General features: G+C 32.5%; 1 protein-coding gene across 1 annotated transcript in view; it reads left to right on the top strand.

Annotated features, from left to right (window-relative positions):
• The window catches only part of SPOCK3 (SPARC (osteonectin), cwcv and kazal like domains proteoglycan 3), a 348806-nt gene that overhangs the window by 245764 nt on the left and 78863 nt on the right, over positions 1 to 24179 (top strand). Inside the window, exon 6 of the mRNA XM_066387709.1 lies at positions 14893 to 15007. Within this exon, the coding sequence (XP_066243806.1) occupies positions 14893 to 15007 (115 nt within the window). The remainder of the gene's footprint in view (positions 1 to 14892; positions 15008 to 24179) is intronic.

The following is a 24179-nucleotide window of genomic DNA, read 5'->3' as shown; positions in this document are numbered from 1 at the left end:
CACTTACTGCTCAGTGAGTTTCAAAAATTTAGGGCGATTCAAACATTTTGTTCTATGGATACCTCTTTATGAACTGTACTTTGTCTCAGTGAATATTTCTCTACAAATTTTACTTGTATTTTATAATTGCTATGCTTGATAAGAACATTACAATGATAAAATAGAATAATTCAGTCAACAAATATATGATAGTACAATCTGGATTCCATGTATTGTGTATTCTTAAGCTGCCATGTGCTATTTGCTAAAGTTTTAAGATGTATATAGAGGTAGCTTTTGCTAGGAGAAAAAGGAGTGTGTCACTGGTCTTCACAACATGACCTTGATCTTAGTCAAACTTAACTTTGCAAGCTTAGAAAATTCATATTGTCAGCACATGGAAAATAAATCTATCTTATATTATCACATACCACAGGATAATTATATGCAAACAATTATATTAATTTATTAAATTACAACTAAGCAGCCTGACCAGGCCGCAAAGTGGATGGAGTGTTTGACTGGGACATGGAGGACCTAGGTTTGAAACCCCAAGGTCACTGGCTTGAGCATGGGCTCATCTGGTTTGAGCACAGCTCACCAGCTTGATCCCAAGGTTGCAGGCTTGAGCAAGGGGTCATTCACTCTGCTGTAGCTCCCCGGTCAAGGCATATATGAGAAAGCAATCAATGAACAGATAAGGTGCCACAACAAAGAATTGATGCTTCTCATCTCTCTCCCTTCCCATCTGTCTGTCCCTATCTGAGAGAAAGCTCTCTGTCTCTGTCACACACATAAAAAAATTACAACTGCCTGACCTGTGGTGGCGCAGTGGATAAAGCATCGACCTGGAAATGCTGAGGTCGCCAGTTCAAAACCCTGGGCTTGCCTGGTCAAGGCTCATATGGAATTTGATGCTTCCTGCTCCTCCCCCCCCTTCTCTCTCTGTCTCTCTCTCCTCTCTCTCCCTCTCTGTCTTTCTCTCCTCTCTAAAAATGAATAAATAAAAAAATAAAAATAAATTACAACTAAGCGTGCATATTTTAATATTCAAACTGGTAGGTAGAGCTACATGGGAAGCTAGTTTTAATCCTAATTTTATTTGATGAATATTGGTAGTTGAACAAGTTGCATTGAGAGAGAGATTGACTTTTACTGGCATCCAACAGAGACAATGTATGTCTTTGTCAACATTAGAAACATAGGTGCTGACAATAGTGATATGTTTGTATCCAGAGTACAGTTGTCCCTGGAGAGGGCTGGCATTAGATTAGTACCTGTTTGTTTGCATCTCTCTTCAAGATCAATTCTTTCACATTTTAGTTTTAAAGTAAAGAAAGTTACAATCACAAGTGATTTCAATCTGTTGAGACCATATGGAAAGCCTTATTTGATGATTTTAGAGAAACAGAATTGCCATAATCTTAATGGAGACTAAATACACCGATCGTAAATAGATTAATTCCCATGTATTTTCAATTCCATGGGGTTTCCCCATTGTTCTCCTCTGTATTGTGCACACTGGTAAGCTCAAATTACAAATCATACAGTCTTATTAATATTGTCAATTAATCCATTCTAAAGAATCTATACTTGAATTATTAATTTCATATTTTGTGCATATGTATCACTTTCAATAAGTGTATTATTTACATAGAAAGACATATAAGGAACATAGTTCAAATGGATGTTTTTAATAATCCCAAATCAGCATCCTCATGTCTGTTGATTCTAATTTAGCTTAGTGGTTTTTCCACTTTGGATCACCAATCCTAATCCTCCATGTGTACAATGACAGCAGTGAGGCTGAGCTGTAGAAAATAATGGAAAGTAAACAAAGACTTAAGCCCAGTAGGAACTTATATCAAACTCTCCGTTTTAGAGTTTATTGGAAGTTTGCTTTGTAGGCATTTATTGGATTTAAATTTAAGGCACTTAACTTTTTTCCTTTTAAATAAAACAGTGCCGAAGGATACATAGGTACCCAATCATGAACAAAGACCACAGAGGGAGTGCCTTTCTGAGGAAGTCATTTATTGTTTTTCCAACATCTACTTATCAAGAGATCAGAATAGAAGATAGGTACAGGGGTCCCAAGAGCTTTCTCTGGCTAGTGGCTCACTCACCTTTGTCAATACACTAAGCAAACTGTGACAGGGCAGATTTAAATAAACAGCTTTTTGGAGCTTGTAGGTATTCAAGCTCACAGTCATAATGAGCTCCAAATCCTAAACTCAGTATGGTCCATGAAGCTCCTTGCTAAAGTTTCTAATCCGCCAATTGAGTAGTCTTTATATGATAAAGATTAATGAGAAGCCCAGTACTATCAGTCCAGAGTGTGGGGCACCCTCATCCAGGAACAAAGCCCAGTCCTGTTCTCCAGGTCTTCATATCTTCAATCTGTGTTTTGGAACCCCCAGCATTGCTGTGCAGGTGTTTTCATTTTTGCTTTTTTACTACTAAAAGATTATTCCTATAGGTTCTGTTTTAGACTCACAATCTTTCCACATTACCTTCAGCTCAATTTAGAGGGTAGAAATTGTAAATTATATTTCCATTCTACAGTTTAAGTGGAGGTGAGGTCATTACAAAGTATAGCAAGTCCAGGAGTGGGAGGAAGGGGGGGTGTTGAGACAAGGTTATCAGAAGGTATCCAAATGAAGACTCTTGTCAAATGGCATACTAGGTTATAATTTTGGAAACTGTACCTCATAACATATGTAGCCAATTCTAAATAATTATTTTACTGGAGTTGAAACTCTGAATTTTCAACTTGCCCAAAAATCGTAAGCAGAGTACTTAAAAGTGTATACATAAGGACAGTGGTCCCCAACCCCCTGGCCGCAAACTGGTACTGGTCCGCAGAGAAAGAATAAATAATTTACATTATTTTTGTTTTACTTATATTTAAGTCTGAACGATGTTTTATTTTATTTTTTTAATGACCAGATTCCCTGTTACATCTGTCTGACTCACTCTTGATGCTTGTCTTGGTCACATGATACATTTATCCATCCCACCATAAAGGCCGGTCCGTGAAAATATTTTTTGACATTAAAATGGTCCGTGGCCCAAAAAAGGTTGGGGTCCACTGCATAAGGAGACAAAGGAACAGATAAAGAACTATGAAAAAATAGGTTTGCTTGAAGAAATATTGAGACTTTTTTTACTTTTCTTGAGAAGTGTTTTTATAACATCTGATATTTTTTTTTCCTGTTAGGAAACACAATTGACTTTGTGTGTGTGTGTGTTGGAGACAGAGAGAGACAGAGAGAGGGACAAATAGGGACACAGAGACAGGAAGGAAGAGAGATGAGAAGCATCAATTCTTCTTTGCGGCACCTTAGTTGTTCATTGCTTGCTTTCTTATATGTGCCTTAATGGGGGGGGGAGGGGGGGAGGGGCAAGAGCAGAGCCAGTGACATCTTGCTCAAACCAGTGATCTTGGGCTCAAGCTAAAGACCATGGAGTCATGTCTGTGATTCCACACTCAACCCAGAGACCCCATGCTCAAGCTGGTAAGCTCATGCTCAAGCCAGATGAGCCTGCACTCAAGCTGGTGACCTTGGGGATTTGAACCTGGTTCTTTGCATCCCAGTCCAATGCTCTATCCACAGCAGCACTGCCAGGTCTGGCTAGAAAAACAATTGATCTTTTTAAAAGAAGTTGACTTAATCTTTATTTCTAAAAGAATATATCTATTTTGAATTTTTTCAAATTCAGCAATGCCAGAAAAATCAAAATATATTTCTGTTCAAGGTTATTTGAGAAGTAATCATTCCTGAAATTGACACAAAAGATGAAGGTCTTTGTTTCTTTACTTCAGGCAAAGTCTATTTTGATTGTATTGTCAAGCTTCAGTAGGACTCAGGAATTGTTCTCTGATACAACATCTATATTATACTATGGATATATTTGTCACTGGCTTGTGTAAATTGTATACTACATTTGCTGAGCAGAAGTCAATAAATAATACTAATGTTTTAGAACTCAGCAGGGCATCCAGTGAGGACAACACATTGGATAATTTTGAACACTACATCATATTTAGTCATGCAGTGCTTGACAATTGAACTAAATAATGGTGAAATCCTTAAGAATGAACAGTTTATAAGAAGTGTGTGTGTGTGTGTGTGTGTGTGTGTGTGTGTGTGTGTGTGTGTGTGTGTGTTTTCAGGGGAAAGTAGTAAGCTTATCCATTTTATTCTGCAGTTCCCAACTCTGCCCACAGAGATGATACTTTCCTTGGTTTGGGGTGGGGCCCTGTGAATCTGAATTTTAAAAGCTCCCCAGGTGTTTTTTTAACATGTGCCCATGATTGAGAAGCACTGTTGCACCCATCCAAACTATTGATTTTGAAATCTTATGTATATATAATAGAACAATGACCTTAACATTAAAGAGAGCATTGACGTTTTGCTGCATTTTGAGAAAATTCCATTTTAAGTTTTAACATTGTACTATTATTTTGTTTATTGTTCTTTAATTTATTTTTCATATTTGAAGCATTCTGTTACTTTTCTTAATAATAGTTACTAATTCTAGTAGCTGTATATACATTTTGAAAGATATAAATTTCTTACACATCATCATTTTGATGTGTTTCATCTCTTATTTGGTGTTTCATTGTCTTACCTTTCTTCTAACGAATACTCTGTCTGGACTGAGAGAAGTTTAACTGTTGAAAGATCAACAGTTAAAAATGGATATGTCCTGTTTCTATTTGAACTGCTTTTCAAAATATCTAGGCTGTGCTTTTGGCTTGGTATTCTAACTTGATCAAGATTACAACTCCAGCATATTATCAGGATCATTGGGATAAGCTCTTATTAAATCACTGAGCATTAGAGGAAATAATATGATTTAACTTTATCATAAAATCTCAAATTAGAAAAGAACTCAATAGGACATCAGGACAAACTGCTATATAATATGCAAGTCCCTGATAAGATACCATGCTATGTGAGATAAGTGTCTATTTTTGAGGGAAGTTCTAATTGTCAGAAAAGTTTTCTTCTCCTTACATTGATGTGGCTTGTACAGCACTATTTTTACCCCTCAGACACATATCAATACATAAAATGTGTGCTCTATTTTCTTCAGTTATTGGAAAAAATGTGAATTTCTCAATTTATCATTTCAAATGTAGCAAGCTACTAAAATATGTTTATAAAGTGGTCTACAGGACAGAATATTATTTAGTGTCTGTAAAAATGTATTTTTAGTGTTCAGATTCATCTTACACACATTTATTTAGGTACAGACTTTTTGTATTCATCACACCTCCAATGAGTCTAGGAAATGCAACATTGTTTTCTGGGAACCCAGCCCTCTCTTGTGCCCTAATATTTGATCACATTAGGTCATATTTAATTAAATTGTATAGTTACACTATTAATGTATTTGAACTGATTTTAAGGACTAAAAAGTGGAACAGTGGTAACCATAAAACTCATCTGACAGAAATGAGACAGTTGGAGTCATTTATTAGCCTTAGGTGTCCAACTTGCTGTAGGCATCAGTCATTTCCTTGGAGATTGGCTAAGAGAGAACTTCCAGTGTAATATTTTCATTGTCAACCAAAAAATACTAATTTTGGAGGAACTAATGCTCCTCTTCTGTGAATGTTACATGTCATTACTAAGTCAATGTGAAATATGATCTTTTAGTTGAATTTGAAACATTAGAATAAATCACAGAACTATCATGATGTTTAAATATTTTAAAGCAAATATTGAATTAGATAAATTATAATTATTCTTCTCTTTAAGACTGAATATACTTTTCTCAGCATATTTGATGTTATATGGATATAACATGTTGAGAAAGTTGAGTGTTTTATAATTTACTAATACATTATTAGTGTATTTAAATGGACACATACAGGTTGGAAATTATTAATGTGTAGCAAAGCATGGTTTTTTCAAAAAGGAAAGGAAAAATAAAAACAATTATTTTTAAACATGAAAACTATGTACTATTTCTACAAAGGGCTTCTTATAACAAAGTAACTACAAATGTTAGAGAGACTTATTATGTTCCCAACTTTGGCCTACATAGACTATTGTCAAGAAGCTCAATGAGCAGTATGATAGAATTTCATATTAATTCAACAAGAGAATCCAAGTGGCTGAATCACAACTGAGTTTGAATCCCCAAGTCCCCCTTGGTTAAGCTGTCACTCAGAGAGTACAGCCAACAGAGCAGGGAAGGAAAGAAAAATTCTGAATGTTTAAAATAAGTATTTACAACCTCTTTTCATCCCTTAATTGCCCAAGAACCAGCTGAGAGGGTATGTTCCCTTTCTGGACATAGAGAAGTTCAGTGACTAAGCTGCCTTACCCAGGTGAGGGAAGTAGACTCTGAAATCCTTTCCAGAGTTTTGAAGAGGCCATCCTGATGCTTACAATATCAGATGCTTGAGGACAATAAAGAATATGGGAGGGGCGTTAAATAGCTTGCCTGTTGACCCATTGTTGAGTCAATTTTATGGTAAAAGTTTTACTATAGTTTGGACTACAGATCGTCCAAAAGTCAAAAACATGACATAGATTAGTGTCAAAGGACACAGTGATGTGGCCAGCGTCACCTGACAGAACTGGAGTAGCAACAGCATCATCTGCAAAAGTGTCAAGAGGGACTTATAGCTGAAACTGGTTCTTTGGGGTTATGGAGCTCCAAGGTAGAGAGTATGACACAGCTTGCTGGATAACTTCCAAATCATTCTGTTGGTTTTATTTGACATAGAGGATCAAGTAGAATGTCCAGGGGAAGAACATATTCTTTGCATTATCCAAAGACTCCACTTAAGTGCTAAGGCTACATTTTGGTCATAGCAGTTTCCTTCATTGTTGACAAGACTGAGCTTTGTAAATCCATCCAGAGAGTCCTAAGAAACTACTTAGAAGTGGGGCTCCTGAGTTTTGTTGGGGATTTATCAGCCATTTCTGCTAGCAAAGGTGCAATAATAATACTATAGTCAGAGTTACTGAGACTGGGGACTGGTGTTTCAACCAATAGGGCATCATCTGTATAGACAAACTGTAGACATTCAAGATTATTAGCACCTACTGGTGGCAAAGGGCAAAGAAATTTCCCACCAGAAAATTTAATTTGTAAATTTTGGCTCTTTCACTTGGAGAAGGACTCCCCTCTGATATTTATCAAACAGTGAAGTACAAACCTATAATACCTCATACCTACTACACATTTAGAGGTAGAAGTAACAACATACATTGATTTTGGCGGTGGGATTCAGCTGGTTCTCACTTGTTCGGCAGAATCGATACCTAATTTTTTGTTGAGTTCGGTGAGCAGTTGTTAAAATGGCACTTGTAATCAGGGTTCTCTCTAAGGTGATGCCAGGGCAGCCACCCAATGTGGAAATCACAAATTTATATTTTTTAATCATTTTTAATATTCATCAGTATAGCAGCATATTGTAAGCACCCATAGTAATGTTCATTCCGTCCATAGGTGAAAAAAATTGCAAGTGAGGATACCAATCAAGAAGCAGTATCAAAATATTTTAAATAACAATTTTATTATTTTTTGTCAGGCATTGTTTAATATCTTTTATTATTTAAAATTTTATTAATATTTCTTATAACAATCTAGTTTTGTGTACCTTTTTATTCTTATTTAAGTATTAAATGCAAAAAGTAATAAACTACCTTTTGGTATATCATATTTTTAATACTTAAAACAGTATTAGGGCAGAGAATTGATTGTTAAATTATTTGAATCCCACCACTGATTGGTTTAGGTCCTAAAAGCTTCATAAGAAAGATCTTGTTCGCTTACATTTCATGCGCTAAATGCTTATCTGAATGTCATCAGTTGAATTCAGTGTTATCTTCCCAACAGAGCCACACACAAAGGTGACTTCGTGCCCTGCCCACATTCATCAAAGCCATAAAAGGTAGAATCTCTCCTCTATGCCAACATTCTTCAGTACATTTGGATGTATGTACATGGCCTGTGTCTCTTTTGGAAACATGGAAAGTTTTACCTTATTATCAAAATGACACCCCTTCTCCTGCCTGTAGGCTGCTGAGTAGTAGCCAGTGCTATTTTTGTATAGTTTCAATTCAATCCTACTTGATTTTTTTAACACCGGGTAGATGAGGAGGTGAGCCTTTCACCACCTTTGTCTCGTGATCAGGGTGAGAATATTCACTATTCTGATCATGAGGAATCTCGTAACTTCTAATTGCATCACTGGGGCTTTGACTCCTTCACTACCAAACTGTTAAGAACTGTGAAGGGTCCGAGATTTTTGCCCTACTTGTAAGATGCCACAGTTTCATTATTATTGGCAGAAGGCATAAAACTCCTGGTCAGAGACAAGATAATTTATTACTTCTTTTGATACAAGTACCAAAATCTTAATTTGTGTCAACCTCCTTTTCCCTACAAGTCCCACAGGAACAATGCAGAGTCGCCCAGTTGAATGTCCCACACACTTTGGGTTTGGAGCACATCTAAGGAAATGTCAATATTCTGTAAAGGGCTGCAAATAAGCCTACCCACCCTTTACTCCATGGGGAGATATTTACTTTACTGGGAAAAATATAAATCTGCCCTCTCCCCCAGAGGAGACATTATCTCCATCTGGTAAAGGGGATTTTCTATGGAAACAAAATTGCAAGTTTGAAATGATACAAACCTGAAAGTTGCCTGTGCCTCTGCTCCTATGACATAAGTAAACACAGGAGCTCCATAGGGATACTACAAAATATACTGCTCACAAAAAGTAGGGGATATTTCAAAATGAATAGGAAGCAATAAAAAGGAAGCATTTGATCTTTTTTTTTTATTAAACAAGAACATCAGAAAAGCAAAGGACAAGTCAAAGAAGATTGTTCGATTATGCAAATAAGATGCAAAACCAACTTTTATTTCATTGGTCAAAATGCACTATACAAAAGGCAGTACTTGAGTACCTGCAAACTTCCTGATCCCCTAACTTTTGTGAGCAGTGTAGTAGGGGGCTATATTAATGTCAGTCAAACTAGATTTTTAAATAAAAGCCATGGAAGATGGTGAGGATCACTACATAATGATTAATATGTGAATTCACCTGGAAAATGTAAGATAATTATTCTAAATTTATATGTATCTCATAAAATAATTCCATGATATATGAAGCAGTTTCTACATGGAGAAATTATCAAATCTCACTAATACGTGGTTAAAGTTCAGCACTTCTTAGATGGAGATACAAAAAAACAAACAAACAAACAAAACTCCTTTCCTCTCTTCTCTGGCTCAGAGTAAGTCAGTGGGACTGCACAGCACAGTGGTGAAAGGACCCTGTAACATACCTACCTATCCCTGGAGGTATGCCTACTTGTGCCTAAGGACATGGAGTATGTAGTGGTTGATATTCCTGTCATTTTTATGCTGAGAAGATGACTAGTCAGGTTATAAGAATGTTTCTGTTAAACAATTTAAAAAGTAGATTGATCAGACAGATCTATGTCACTCGTTGTTGGAGAAAGTACTTATTGACATGGGAATTGGAAAGCTGGAATGAATCCTGAGACATTGGGTTGAGATTGAAAGGATCATTATGAATGCATGTTGAGTAGTTTTTGGATTTAAAATATCTCTATCTCTGTTTCTAAGATAGCGATATTGATACATTTGAAATTGGCCACAGTTATATCTTTGTGTGCATCTTTTTTTCCTAAGATAGTTGTTTATTTATAAAATTTAATGAATTATTAACCTCTGAATGGTTAACTCGTTTGTATCTGTTATCTCCATAGCCTTCTCGTTTTTTCTATTCATCTTTCCAGTACAAAGTCATCTTCAATGATGTGTTTAACCACCCAGTTAGCAGGACCTCCCTCTTTACTATAGCCAACATTGCCAGTAGTCTTCCTTCCCGAATGTGAACAGCTGTAAGAATAATACATATTTTTAAATAGGTTTTTAGTATTCCTTAAGCATAATAAACAAGGAACTTCCTCCAGCTTTAGTTTACTCAAACAGTTAATATGAAATTTTGAGTATTTAAGCCCCACAGACATTGAAATGTGTGCACAAGCTATCACATTGCTATTTTGATGTTTGAGGTATGATTGTTGATGGCTTACTACATTGAGGTTTTAGAGTCTTTCCTTTTTGTTAACCAGATTTAACCTTTTGTCCTGAATCTTTCATCTCCTTATATTCTTTTAAAATGCATCTCTTTTTTTACACTCATTCTTTTGAGAAAAAAAATATCACTCCCATTTATATCTGTAAGAATAATTCCCTCTCAAATGTCATCCTCATTTTTAGGAGTACTTAGTGTCATGTCCTTGTATTTCATCCATTTTAAAGTTATTTTAACCACTCCTTCACCTTTCTGAAAAAATTTATAAGTCAAAGCCTATATTATATAAGAAAAACAATGAAAAGATAAAATAATAGTAAGTTAAAGAATTTTATTAATTTTATAAATGTATTTTATCAGGCATCAAACAACATATATTTTATAGGTTATATATATATTTTTATTTAATTTTTATTTTAATTTGTTGTGTTTACATAGTTACAAGTGTTCCCCTCAATATATCTTTCTCCCCCTCTGTGTTCTCCTTGATACCCCCTTCGCCCCCTCCCCCCCACCTTTTCCCCTTCCCTCCATAATTTACTATCCTGCCCTCTATCTCTCTGTGTTATGTGTATATACATTCCTAATGTCTTTCCTTTCTTTGATCCTTGCCTCTCATCGCCTTTCCCTCTGACTGCTTTCCCTCTGGACTCTTTGACCCCTTCTCTGCCTCTCTTCCTTTCCTCAGTTCACATTGTTCATTGGATTCCTCATGAATGAGGTCATATGATGTTTTTCTTTCTCTGCCTGGCTTATTTCACTTAGCATAATAGACTCCAGGTCTTATAGGTTATATTTTAATAGAAGTTATTGCTAATAGCTGAAATGACAATAGTCTAAAATAATTTAAACAAGAATGTTAATTTAATAAATAAATTTAATAATACCTATAAGACAGAAATGATACTAAAATAAGGACATTATCCCATTGATCTTTAAAATGTTTACCAGACTTTCAAGTCTACAATAATCTGTTTAGAAGAAAGAGGAAAATAGGTATGTCAATGCTGATTTACACACAGAAATCACAAAATAGGAGACTTTTGACTGCAGCTGAATTTATCACTCAACTGAATAATTCAGTAATAAGAAAAACAGTAAGGCCTTATATTATATATGCAGTTTGACTGAGGTGGAAGAATATGCAATTTTGACATTCTAGGATTTTAGATTAAATAGAATTTAAGGCAGGATGTAATGCAGCAGTTCCATGGACACCTGGAACACACTGACACTCTTCAAAGGGAAAACATTCACAAACCATTACTGCATTCAATCCTGCATCCACAATCCATGAATCAAGCTGTTTTCTCCTTAACACATTCTGATGCTGCACCACAAGCTAGTGTAAGGTCTGTTCAGAATGAGAAGTTTATGCTGAGTATTTTGGTATGTGTTTAATTTGGGGGAAAAATTAAAGTTTTTATAATAATAATTCATATTTGAAAAATTGGAGATATTCTGATCCAGCAAATATGCTACATCTAAAATAATCAGGGTTATGTATATTTTTTTCCTGGTCATTGTTCTTGGTCAAGTAATCTAGTTGCTAACCAGAGCAATATTTTAACTGGCTCATGACTACGTAACAAGGATTAGAAATTTATTACAAGTTTTCAATGGGTTGACATGTCTTTACTGCCCTCATCTCAGCTTAAACTCAATTAGTACTTTACAGCACCCAATTTCTAGATGCTTACTTGAACGCCTGATAGGAAGTGATAGAAATATATAAAGAAGAAAGGGAAATTGCCTTACATATTAGTGAGCCTTAGAGATTGCTTCAATTAATGGCTTTAATTATCTCAGGATTCCCTTGGTCCTTTTCTTATTTTGACTTTACTGAATAGCATTGGTGCTCACATCTCTAGTGTTGTCCCTATTTAGGGCCTGCCTCGCTTCCTCTCGGCTCTAATAAAGAATGTAGGAACAGGACTCTGCCTCATACACATGGCTTTTCACCTGTGATGAGGGCAGTATGATACAACATTTTGTGGTACTAAAAATAAAGCTTACCAAAACAAAGTTTTGGTTAGAAAAGTTGCCCAGATCTAGCGAAGTATACTTCCTTAATGAAAAATAGACTGGGACACAAGAAAACAATGGTATAGTGTCCACTTTAGTACATAGGTTTAAAGGACATTGCTCTGTTTCAGTCCCTGATTTTGTGTATATATATGCTACAATTATGTGAGTGTGAGTATCCCGATTGAATGAATGTTTTCAAGGACTGAGTCTTCTTTTTTTCTTCTGGCTGTCTTTGTCTGGAAAACTCTAGAGTAGGGAATCAAGAAGCCCAACTGGAGTAGATTTGCTAGGAAAAGATTTAGTTATAGTTGAATATGAAGAATTCTATACAGATGATCTCAGCTCATATCTAAGACATTAGTTGTGTAGGGCAGTGATTTTCAACCTTTTTCTTCCATGGCACACCTAAACTAATTACTAAAATTCTGTAGAACACCAAAAAAAGTATTTTTTCCAATCTGCCAAAAAAAACCAACACTATAATTATGATTCATTCACACCAAACGGATATTGCAGTGTTGTCTGTTATCATTTTTTATTTGACAACTTATGGGAAAAGAGGTCAGTGCCCTGACTAAATAGTGAAATGTTGCATGTTTTAAAAATTCTTGTGACACACCAGTAGAAAATAGCTGGTCTAGAGTCTTAAAGAGATGATAGAATGCAATATATTAGTCTGTCCACAGTAGGTTTAAACAAACATACACAAAAAAGTGATTCATAATATTTTATACTTTCTAATTTGTTTTTCACTTGAATAAAAATTTTTATCACTACAAAGAGAAATAGAATATTGTTTCTGTTTTTACTTACTGCTAATTATATATGTGTTCTACTTTAGAAGCACTATTAAATAGTATTTGAATTTCATTTAGCTATATATTAGTTGCATAAGATCTCTAAGCCTCACTAATGAAATTTATTTAAAAAAATATAAGAATCTGATGATCAAAGAGCAAAGCATCGAAACTGCTTAATATAGTGATTGGCACATAAAAATGACCGAAGGAAAGAAATTGTTTTTAAATTGTGTATTTTGTTGTTATAGCTGATTCATATTTTCATTTTTTCTGGATGATGTGCTTATATCTGATAATTTATTTATATGATTATTTTTATTTTATATGCATTCCTTTAGTGAACACCCAAGAAACCTATAGAAAATAAAAGTGTTCAGTGAACTCATTCTGAAGAAAGTTGTTTCATTTATGAAGGTCTTTTGCAATGCTAAAACTTTATCATGTCATGCAAATATTAAAGACAACTTTGATTTTTATTTTTAGCTTTGAAATTTTAAATTTATGATTATGACAATGAAAATGAAATAAAATTTTTATAAAGATTATGCTTTCATAAATTATTTACTTAATAACATCACAATTAACAATCAACTTTTGAGCAACAAAAAAAGATCCTCTTTTTAATAAACTAACAACTTGTCTATTTCTGTTCAAGTATTTTTGAACTTTCATTTTCTCTGAATAAAATTAACCACATTAAAATGTAAATGAGCATAGTATAACACCTTTGAAGGAAGCTAACACTTTTAAATTTCAAATTTTAATATTAATCATAATTAATATTTACTTTTGGCTTTATCTACTCATATTCCACTTATAATTGCTCGTGAACTTTTCTTAAATTATGTCATGAGTCAGAATTCTCTTATGCCCAGATCTAGGGTTTTGAAATACTAAGTTAAAAGAAATTACATGAAAGAATATTAAATTTAAAGTTTTATATAACTTATTTGGCTTTCATTAAAGCACATAAAATTTCTTAACTATTTCTACTTTTGATAGCTATAGGGATTTTTAATTATATTGAAATCTTATTTTGATTTTACATGACAATATCTTTTATTATTAAAATATTAAATAATGAAAACTTTCAAATAGCTTATTCCTCCAAAAAGGCTGATTGAACCACTCTAAATATATTCCAAGTGTAAGAATTTATAATTTGTTGTAGGGCTAGTTAAGAATTTTGCCAGAGAGAGTGTTTTGACAAGGGAATAAAAATGTACAGATATGAGTAATCTGGTTAGTTGTTGGGCATATTCAGTACATCTTGGTATCAGTTGAAGCTGAATTAAATTAGTCACTGGTGTATTTGTCGATGGGAGCCAGAAAGTCTGCCCTATTTAATTTTAAAATAATTTGCACTGAGTAAATTATGGAGGTAGCCACTAAAGAAATCACATTACTTCAGAATTACTGAGATCAATTTCTTTTGTAGTAGGAAGATAATTATTGCCCCTTTGAAATATGGGATAGTTTTATACTTTTTTAAATTGTGTCAAATGTGCATTTATAAAATATTAAGAATGATTTACCAGTACTCAGGCTTAAAATATTAACAAAAAGTAATGTTGATGAAGAAAACCAAACCAAAACAAAACTAAACTAAAAAAAAAAATTATATGCCATAGTAATCTTGATTATTTGCCTTTAATTTCATTCAGGTCTTGTTAACATTTACTGAGAAGAGCCTGGCTCATGGTTGCTACTGCAGTTCGGTTCTTAAAGCTGTAGGTTAGAGGTTATCCCAGTTATTCACATGGGAAAATTGAGAACATTTAGAAACTATCCCCAAATATCACATTTAAGACATGATACTCTTAAGATTTGAATTTAGGTATAATACTCTTTGATCTGTTCCATTTATTTATCTTTTCCCAGAGCATATCTAATAGAATTAAACATATACTATTATCACTTTCTGGAATTTTTACTTTTATAACTAATTATGAATTACTATTTTTTTCTCTTCTTTTACAGTGCAAACTAGAATATCAGGCATGTGTCTTAGGAAAACAGATCTCAGTCAGATGTGAAGGCCATTGCCCATGTCCTTCAGATAAGTCAACAAGTACAAACAGAAATGTTAAAAGAGGTAAGCAAGGAAATCTTACTTATATTTTTATACTTAATCTCTCTATTAAAATGATTTGCAGTGAATGTTGTTATTATGTACACAATGAAGCTTACTTTTCTATGTGTACCAAACAGAAGTTATATTGTAAGTGAAGTTTTTTTTTTCCCTTTAGTCTCAATTATTATAGCAAGTAATATTTTTCTATAGATTTCTATTTATCTTAAATGTAATAGCTGGATGCTTCATTCCTATATATTCATCATATATAAGAAAGCTAAAGCAATAACTTCTATCAATTACTGTATTTGAAATATATTATACATCCATTTTTTTTTTTTTTGGAACAAGCAACTCTTCAGCGGTAACAGAGTAAGTGATAAGTAGTTTGGTACATTGTGGAACTGGTCAGTCAATTAGTACTGATCTTTTTAATTAAAGATTTCTATCCCATATAGAGGGTGCATATATGTATAAAATTTCCTACTAAATAATTTCATAAATTAAATGTGATCTAGTGTTTTTAAGTATTTATTATATTGGTCTGATGTCTAAGAAAATAATGAAATACAGTGAACCTGATATATGTTATAGTATGTATTATAATTTGACTTCTCATTCACTATTTATTGTGGTTTGCACGGTATTATTTTATATTTAAGATATTGCATATGCATTTAAAAATATCACCAAGGCTGCCAGTTTCAGTTCTTCACAGCTATAGACAAAGAAAGAAATGTAAAGAATGCTTTTTTGGTCCCTGGCCGATTAGCTCAGTGGTAGAGCATCAGTCTGGCATATGAATGTCCCAGGTTCAATTTCTGGTCAAGGCACACAGTAGAAGTGACCATCTGCTTCTTTACCCTCCCCCTTTCCTTTCTCTCTTTTCCTCTCTCTTCCCCTCCCCCAGCATGGCTCAGGTGGTTCAAGTGCATTGGCCTTTGCACTGAGGTTGCCTGCATGGGGACTCCTCGGGTGTTAAAAATAGCTCAGTTGAAAATATGACCCAGATGAGCAGAGCATCAGTCCTAGATGGGGGTTGCTGGGTGGATCCAAATCAGGGCACATGCTGGAGTCTGTCTTTCTACCTCCTCTCCTGTCACTTGGAAAAAGAAGAAAAAATTTTATAAAAAAATGCTTTTTTTTTAAGTCGAAGTGTTTTAGCAAACATTAATAGCCACATTTTACATTTTATAACCATCTTAATCATGAAATGTAACAATTATTATCATTGGTCCTTAATGCAAATAGTTTATTTTCTTTTTTCTAGAAAAAAATAAGAATAACAGATATACAGATGATAAAATATGAAACTCATTTAATGTACACTATATTTTCTTGAATATGGTATATTTGATATTCTATATTACAGTCCCACGATGAATATTTAATTACAGATATAATTTCTGAACTTCTATTATGCCATGTACATGTGTCTTTATGCATTTAGTAGTATTTAAAATAAAATTTAGAATTTAAAAACTGTGTTATAGCATGGCTTTTAGTAAAGCAATTAGTTTATTGTATTATTCAAATGTATAATTTCTGAACTTCTATTATGCCATGTACATGTGTCTTTATGCATTTAGTAGTATTTAAAATAAAATTTAGAATTTAAAAACTGTGTTATAGCATGGCTTTTAGTAAAGCAATTAGTTGATTGTATTATTCAAATGTAAATTAATTGGTTTGTAAAGTAATTGTAAGGTAGTGTTCTAATATTAGGCAGTGTGCAGAAAGACACAACTGGTGGGAGAAAGCTGCTCCCGGAACTCTTGTTGCCTCACCTGAGTTTAGAGTCAATTTCAGAGTTTAGTTTCTTCTGGACCTCTTACCTTCATCTCCCAATCCACTTGCTTTCGCATAGCTGAAATGAGGATGATGTTCAGGCATGGCATTGAATATATTAATTAGCCCCTTTATAATTAAGGTAATTATCATTTTCTTTTAACTTCAATATCTCTTGCATTCTTCTTCCCCATTCCCTATTTACATAACTGAATACATTTTTCTTTGCAAATCACTTTAGTTATAAAGTAAATCCTACCTTGATGTTCAATATTCATGCCTTATTCTTTTCATTGTAGGCTATTGCAAACATTTGAGTAGGAGTAATAGTAATAATTGTATACCTGTAATACATCACAACCCTTCTCTAAGATTTCCCTTTAATAAAACATCTTGCTTTTAAACTCATTTTTGAATGAGAAGGTATATTTGATTTTGTATTAATTTATCATAGCTTCCACAAACTACAACAGGAACTCAGTATGCATTAAATATAGGAAATATTACATCTACAAAAAGGATCCTTGGTGAATAAACAGCAATTATGTTTAATGTTGCTTGAAGTTTCTGAAGAGTGTTTATATTATTATGTCAAAAAGGAAATTTCTCTTAATGTCATATCATCAAGGTATAAAGATCATTTGTGTTCAACTGTGCGTAGAAAGAGAGACAAGAAGAATTTAAACCAATCCTGCTCTGATGGATTGTCAGGGCAAAACAAGTACAGAATTTTGCTAGCTACTGTGGAACTGCAGTACAGAAAATTGTGAATGTCATTTCTACGCAGTGCCAAAGGCCAAGAGAGAAAGGAATGTAAAACTTAGTTCAGCATCATTTCATAATCTTTCACCTGTCATTTACATTAGAAGCATGCCTTCAGTCTACTTCAGTAGACTGTGTAGTCCAGGAAATTTGATTTAATAGTATTTCTGTTCTAGAAAAACTGAGACAAACTCCCAACTATAAAATATTTCTTGAGTCTTTCTTATTTCAAATATTTGAGGTCAAATTCACACCATAGTATGTGTCAACTATATTAAAAGCTGAATGAATTATTTGAAGTAACTTGAAATATATTAAAATTAAGAAAAATACATTTTCTTTATATAGTGGGATAAAACAAAGTTCTCTGCTCTCTTAAAGTATTCAGTAATAGATGTACATAAATTTATCCAAATGTACACATTAAAATAACCCAAAGAAAGAAAAACAGTTTACATTTTTAAAATTCTAGACTCTACTTTACATAGTAGATAAGCATATCCTTCTTCAATCAGTAAATTAACTATATAGTTTTCTGTTTTTCTAATTCATAAAATCAGGAATACATAGACCAATGCTTCACAATCCCGTTAGTGTATTACTTCTTTCTATTTAAAAAAAGTTGTTGTTTGATCACATATACACAGTGATCATTTGAAAGGTTCATCAACTTCATTCAAAGACTATGATGTTTTGGTTGATTTTTAAAGCCCCATTTATATTTTATATAGTTAAATTTACATGAGATTCATAGTTGTGAACATGGAATATGAACAGACCATTTTCTACAATTTTTATATATTGTTTTGTTTTTGGCAACAAAGTGGTACTCAGAAATTGTGCCTTTGCCAACAATTTATTTTGCACAGGTTTGCTGTGGGAATTGTAATAACTTTCAAGCCAGTAGCAAACAGGAAAATACCTCTTAATAAGCCAATAAAGGAAAAACTATTACACACAAATGACAAAATTTAATCATACAGATATTCCAGGCAAGAGGAAATAAAGAAATAAAGTCCTAATTTAACAAAGGTGTACCTTTTTATATAGGTTTGGTTTCTTGGGAGAAGTGGCTTGAGCAACCATGAGCTGACTTCCAGATGTCAGAACAAAAACGAAAGTCCCTTGTTGCTAGAGCACGTTGCTAGGGAATGGAAGGCAAGGATGCTGGTGGACAGGTTAGGCTGCTCTTACGCTTATCACTCCAGGGACCGTTACATGGTTTAGTGCCCCTGCCAACTGAAGAGTCACCTTGGCTAGGGCAGAAGATCTCAAGATCTACAGAGATCAATGTAGGTCAGCAAAGTGTGCAGGAATCCATTAAGTGTAATTATAAATTAGTGATCTGGGTGATTCATAGAATGCTAACAAAAAATACCAGCCTACATTTTTAGTAGCCTGCATACTAGACTGCTTGCTCCTAATTTTGCTATTGCGTGCATGTGTGCGTGTGCATGTTTGTGTGTTTCAACTGTTTTACAGAATTTTGTTTTGTTTTGTTTTATGTATTGGTATCTTGTGGGTTGACATAATTTATTGGCTAAGAGTTTAGATTTTAGAATCCCAGTTCTGCACTGGCTGTGTTGCCTTTGGCAATATACTTAAACTTATGAGTCTGTTCTTCATTTGTATAATATAAAATAGATAAATCATGAAGAATTATAAATGTGTTTTTTCAAATTAAACCATCTTTGCATTTGTAGTTCATTGTAATTGATGATACTTGTAAAATACTGTTGAATTCTTACAAATTATAGAATTATTTCATACATTATATATCACATAATTTTATTTTTGTATTTTTATGTATTAGGTTGGGTTACAAAAAAGTTGAAAAGTTATCTTTTCTTATAGTCAATGCTGTTTATAGAGTTTAAACATCATCTGCACAATGAAAATTTGAAGCAAATTTAAAGTAGAATTCTGGGACATAAGCTATTATTATTGACTGTTTTGTTGATAAATCTTCCACACTCTTTCATACATACTGGACTTTACTGTGTGAGTGTATATAACTTCTAGATACAATTACATTAATTTATGCTTTCTAAAGTAAATATCCTGCTATTTAGATATTAACCTGTTACACATTTTATTGTTTTTTTAATTATAAAACTCTTTTTTAGGTTACATAAGATCTTTAAAATATATTTATCTAATATATATAATCACCTTCATATATATAATCATCTTAATAACAACTCAGTACATTTGCTCATACCTATAACTTTACTTTTCCATTGTTCTAGCACTTAAAATTTTATGGAATTAATTTATTTAGGGCTTCTTAATTTCCTCAGTACTTGTTTTTTGCTAATTAGTTTTTATCAGAATACTAAATGTTAGTATTAAAATGCAAAGTTGGCAATATAGGACAAGAAGGAAGTTAGGAGAAAGCAGTTTTAATGTTTGGTATGTTGTTACCAAGAATGACTAAAAGACATTTTTTATAAAACATTGGGACTTGAATGTAGCCACACATTTCTAAACACAGTGGGCTCAGTAACAGTATGCTCTCGTTGCTTTCATTCTAGCTTGCTACTCACATCAGACAAAAGATAAAGGAGGAGTCATTCTGAGTCCCTCTTGAATCAGAAACTTTGGAAATTTTAATCCTAATTCAGAAACCTCATTCTATTCAAGTTTAGTACAAGTAAAAAATTAAATAATAATTACATAATAACAAATAAAGGTACAATATCACATTATTTTCAATAATACACATGTTTACTGTTCCCCTTTTCTACATTCTATCCCATACTAAACAATATTGGCTTCCATTAATATTAAATATAATGTAAAATAGTAAGATATTTACAATTCTACTTCTAATGTAGAATTTTTTTCTTTCCAAATGTAGAAATGAGGCGAATTGATTTGTTATTTAGATCTGGTGTGAAATTCTTTTGTAAGTGAAGAAATCATAAAATATATGTGAAGTTTAGCATTGTACTCTGAACAGTCTTTTGGAATAATATTTCAGAGTTTAAATTATAGATTTTTATATATAGCATAACGGCTTCTGATTTAGAATTCTCAATGAGTTCCCAGGATCCTGATGATAATTTTTAGCCTCAAAATGAAAATTCAAAGCAAAGTCAATGAAATATTTATAAAAAATTGTCAATTTGATATTACAAAAAATAAAAAAATGGGTTATCAATTTTAGATGTAGAAGAAATGTCATCAATATTTTATAGAAGAATGAAAGCTTGAAGCTAGATTAAACCAAAAGCAAAAATGAGAATATATTATAGATCTATAAAATGTATTTGGAACAAGTAATTTAGTTGAACTAAAGGTACTATATATATAGTACTCTAAGCTTTTTTTTGTTTTGTAATGCTTTTAAACCACTTGATGAGTTATTAAGGAATTTACTGAATGAATTTATATCTGGAATAAAATAAATTTTGTTATTGCGTGCCAAATTATGTTACTTTACAATGTCTAAAATAAGAAAGAAAGTAATGCAATTGTCTGATTGATGTTTCTGTTTAAGGGTCAAAGAATGTAAACTATGCCTGTATGCTCTTTAAAATGTAAAAAATGAGTATAAATATTTATATTTTATTGTATTCTGTACACCTCAACAACTAATTTTAAGTTCACAATTTGAGGTTCATGCTTTTTTTAATTATTACAATTAACCTCTTTACTGTTAGCTTTAGTTTACTTGGAAAAAATATTTTAAAAGTCCATAAATAATGAATAATATAACAGAGAAGTAAAGTTTTGAGTGAATATTTGAACAAAACAGTTCAAAAAGATTTTCAGTGAATTTAGCTTGTAAAGATGTGGTCATGTTTGAATTGTAAATACTTAATTTAGGTTGTGTAAAGGTTAAATGTCATGGTGCAAAAACAAAGAAGCAAGAACAGGTAGGAGGTTGATAATAATTTAGGTTTGAGGTGATAGTGATTAAGGTAGCAGGAATAAAAAAACAGGTAAAGGATTCACAAAAGTTTTTGGAAGTTAAATGGTCTGGACTTGACTGATTCAATTTAGGAAAAGGGAGGTCTCCAGGAGTCATGGACAACTCCTGAGAAAATTACAATGATCAAACCAAGATGGAAAAATTGTTCAAATATCTAGTTGAGGTGGGACAATTTTAAGTTCAATATTGAGAACAGTATAATTAGGGTGTCTATGGTCACAGGGTAAAAACATATGAGCTTATACATCTGAGAGAAGTCTGGGTTGGAATAAATACTGGCATTACACTAAGGTGTAAAAAGTGAAAACTGTAGGATAATAGGTTTGGGAAAGACTTAACCACAGACTCATTAGAGGGAAAATAACCTTAATGATGTTAAAGTGTGAAGCAGAAGAGAATAGTGCCTCGGAAGCTGAGGAATTAATTTTAATGTGAAAATGATAGTGAACTTGACTCTTGAGTACAGAAGTGTTCTTTAATATGAACCTGAGAAATGACATCAGACTTTGGCGGTTATTCAGTAGTGATTGTGAAAAAAAAAAAAAACAGCAACTTGAGTCTAATGGGAGTTAAAGGACATAATACATAATACATAAGCTATATAGTAATTATTCAATAAGAGTTGTTCCTTCTTTCACCCCTGCTCACCTATTTCCAACTGTGGTTTATTTCAGCCAATATTTTGGGGTTGAGAGAATACAATCCATATGTAGAATGTGAGAAAAAGTAGTGGAAATAATGTATATCTACATCTATTATTTGCAAGCTACTTTGGCTGTTATTTCCTTTTCTTCCTGTTCTTCAAAACATGTATTATTGGTATACCAGTTGGACACTTGAAACGAAAGGTCAAGTTAAGAAATATTCCCAAATTAAAAGTTAGCAAGTAGTCTTTCTGTCTTTTAAGCCCACATTCTACATCTTTCATTCTAAGAATAAAAAACTGATTTTTTTTTTAAACCCAGTTTTGACACCTTGATAAACTTTAAATAAATTCCTTAAATTTGTTGTTTTGGAAATTTTAGTGATTTAGAAGTGAATGGGCTAATATCATTTAGTGCTCATTAGTATACGCTTGACTCTCTAGGTGCTTTACTTGTGTTTCATTTAATCTTCACAAAACCTTATGAAGTGGATTCTGTTTGTACCCTCACTTTATAGATGACTAATCTGAATCACTGAGAAGTTAAGTAACCAGTATAAAGTCACATAACTAATAAATGTCAGAGAGGATTTGAAGCTATGCTTTCAGCCCCTTAACTGCCCTGTCTTAGGGTAGGATCCTTAGGGTCTCTCTTCTATTATGATCATATGTCATACGCTCTTTTAATAACAATATATATATTTGGAATATATAAGTAAAATAACTTACAGTATTTGCATCAAGTTAACAAAAAGAGACATATAAGGAATGACATTATATTTTCTAAACAAATGAGTATAAGCAAATGGTTTTATATACATTTAAAAGAAGCAATGTTAAATCATTTTAGTTTTCTTGGTAAAAATCTAAAAATTTATTGGCTAACTTAGCCTATCATCTTGGCCAAATTTCTATATTGTATATTTTCTAGAGCCAAATTTTCAGAAAATGTTATATATTATAATATTTATATTATAGATTCTAAGAAGGAAACATACACTATTTAGTATTCTCTCCTTAGATATTATCTTTGAACCTTTCCTGGTAGCATTTTTAATGTTTTCAGAGTAATAAAGAAAGATAGTTATTTTAGCAATACACCACTTACTTAATGTATTACTAAATTCTTTTGTGTATTTTCTTCTAAAGTTTATTCACGACATTTTCTGCTTATTGGGAAACCGATTTCTCTTTCTATTATTTTTACAGAATTACTAATATTGCACAAATATAAAATCAGTGGTGTTGAAAAAGATATTACCAGAAATAAGAACCTGTTTAAGAATTTTAATGTGTGATTTTCTCAAAATCATCTCTAATAATGAAATTATTGATCTCTGAAAAAAATGACCTGAAGATGAAGTCTTTTAAATTTTAATGTAGTCTTAAATGCCCTGTATTTTCTTAACTATTCTTTTTTGTTTTGCGTATTTTTTACTAAGTGTTCTCACCAAATATCTAATGTGAGATAGCACTTAATTTGTTTAAATTTATATTACATTTGCCTTAAAATGTATTTATATTTATTTGTTCTCAGCTTAGGTGTTTTAAAGGAGATATAATTCTGATTACACAATTTTTAAATGAAAATCTTTCCTAAAAAATGACAATTTTATCACCATAAAGAAAATATTTTAACTTTAATAGAGAACTCTAATAGTAAAACTAAAACAGAATAAATTATCAAAAATGTTTGATAGTACCACAGTAAATAGCCACAGAAGAAATACATTTTCTGAATCATACAAATAAGTTTAAAATGTTTTTGGAAGGTTTAGAATTTCAATTTCAGTTTCTAAAATAAGTTTATATATATATATTTTTTTTTTTTTAAATAAGTTGTGTACATGGTAACATACTAGCTAGTACAAATTGAGGTACAATGAGAACAACTGAAACCTGTTCCAGCCCTTAAAATCCTGTTCTGTTGAAACCATGACTCTTCTTTCATGAAGTGCCTGAATAGCATTCTTTTTTCCCCCTCATAAACTAACAAAATTGGAAAAAATGCCACTCAAACTTCCAGTGTTGTTGGGAAACAATTCTCGATGGTGTTTCTAGAA

The sequence above is a fragment of the Saccopteryx leptura genome, chromosome 1, assembly GCF_036850995.1.
Source record: "Saccopteryx leptura isolate mSacLep1 chromosome 1, mSacLep1_pri_phased_curated, whole genome shotgun sequence".
Lineage (NCBI taxonomy): Eukaryota > Metazoa > Chordata > Mammalia > Chiroptera > Emballonuridae > Saccopteryx > Saccopteryx leptura.
Note: the sequence above shows the minus strand (reverse complement) of the source record. Positions and strands in the feature narration are given on the sequence as shown.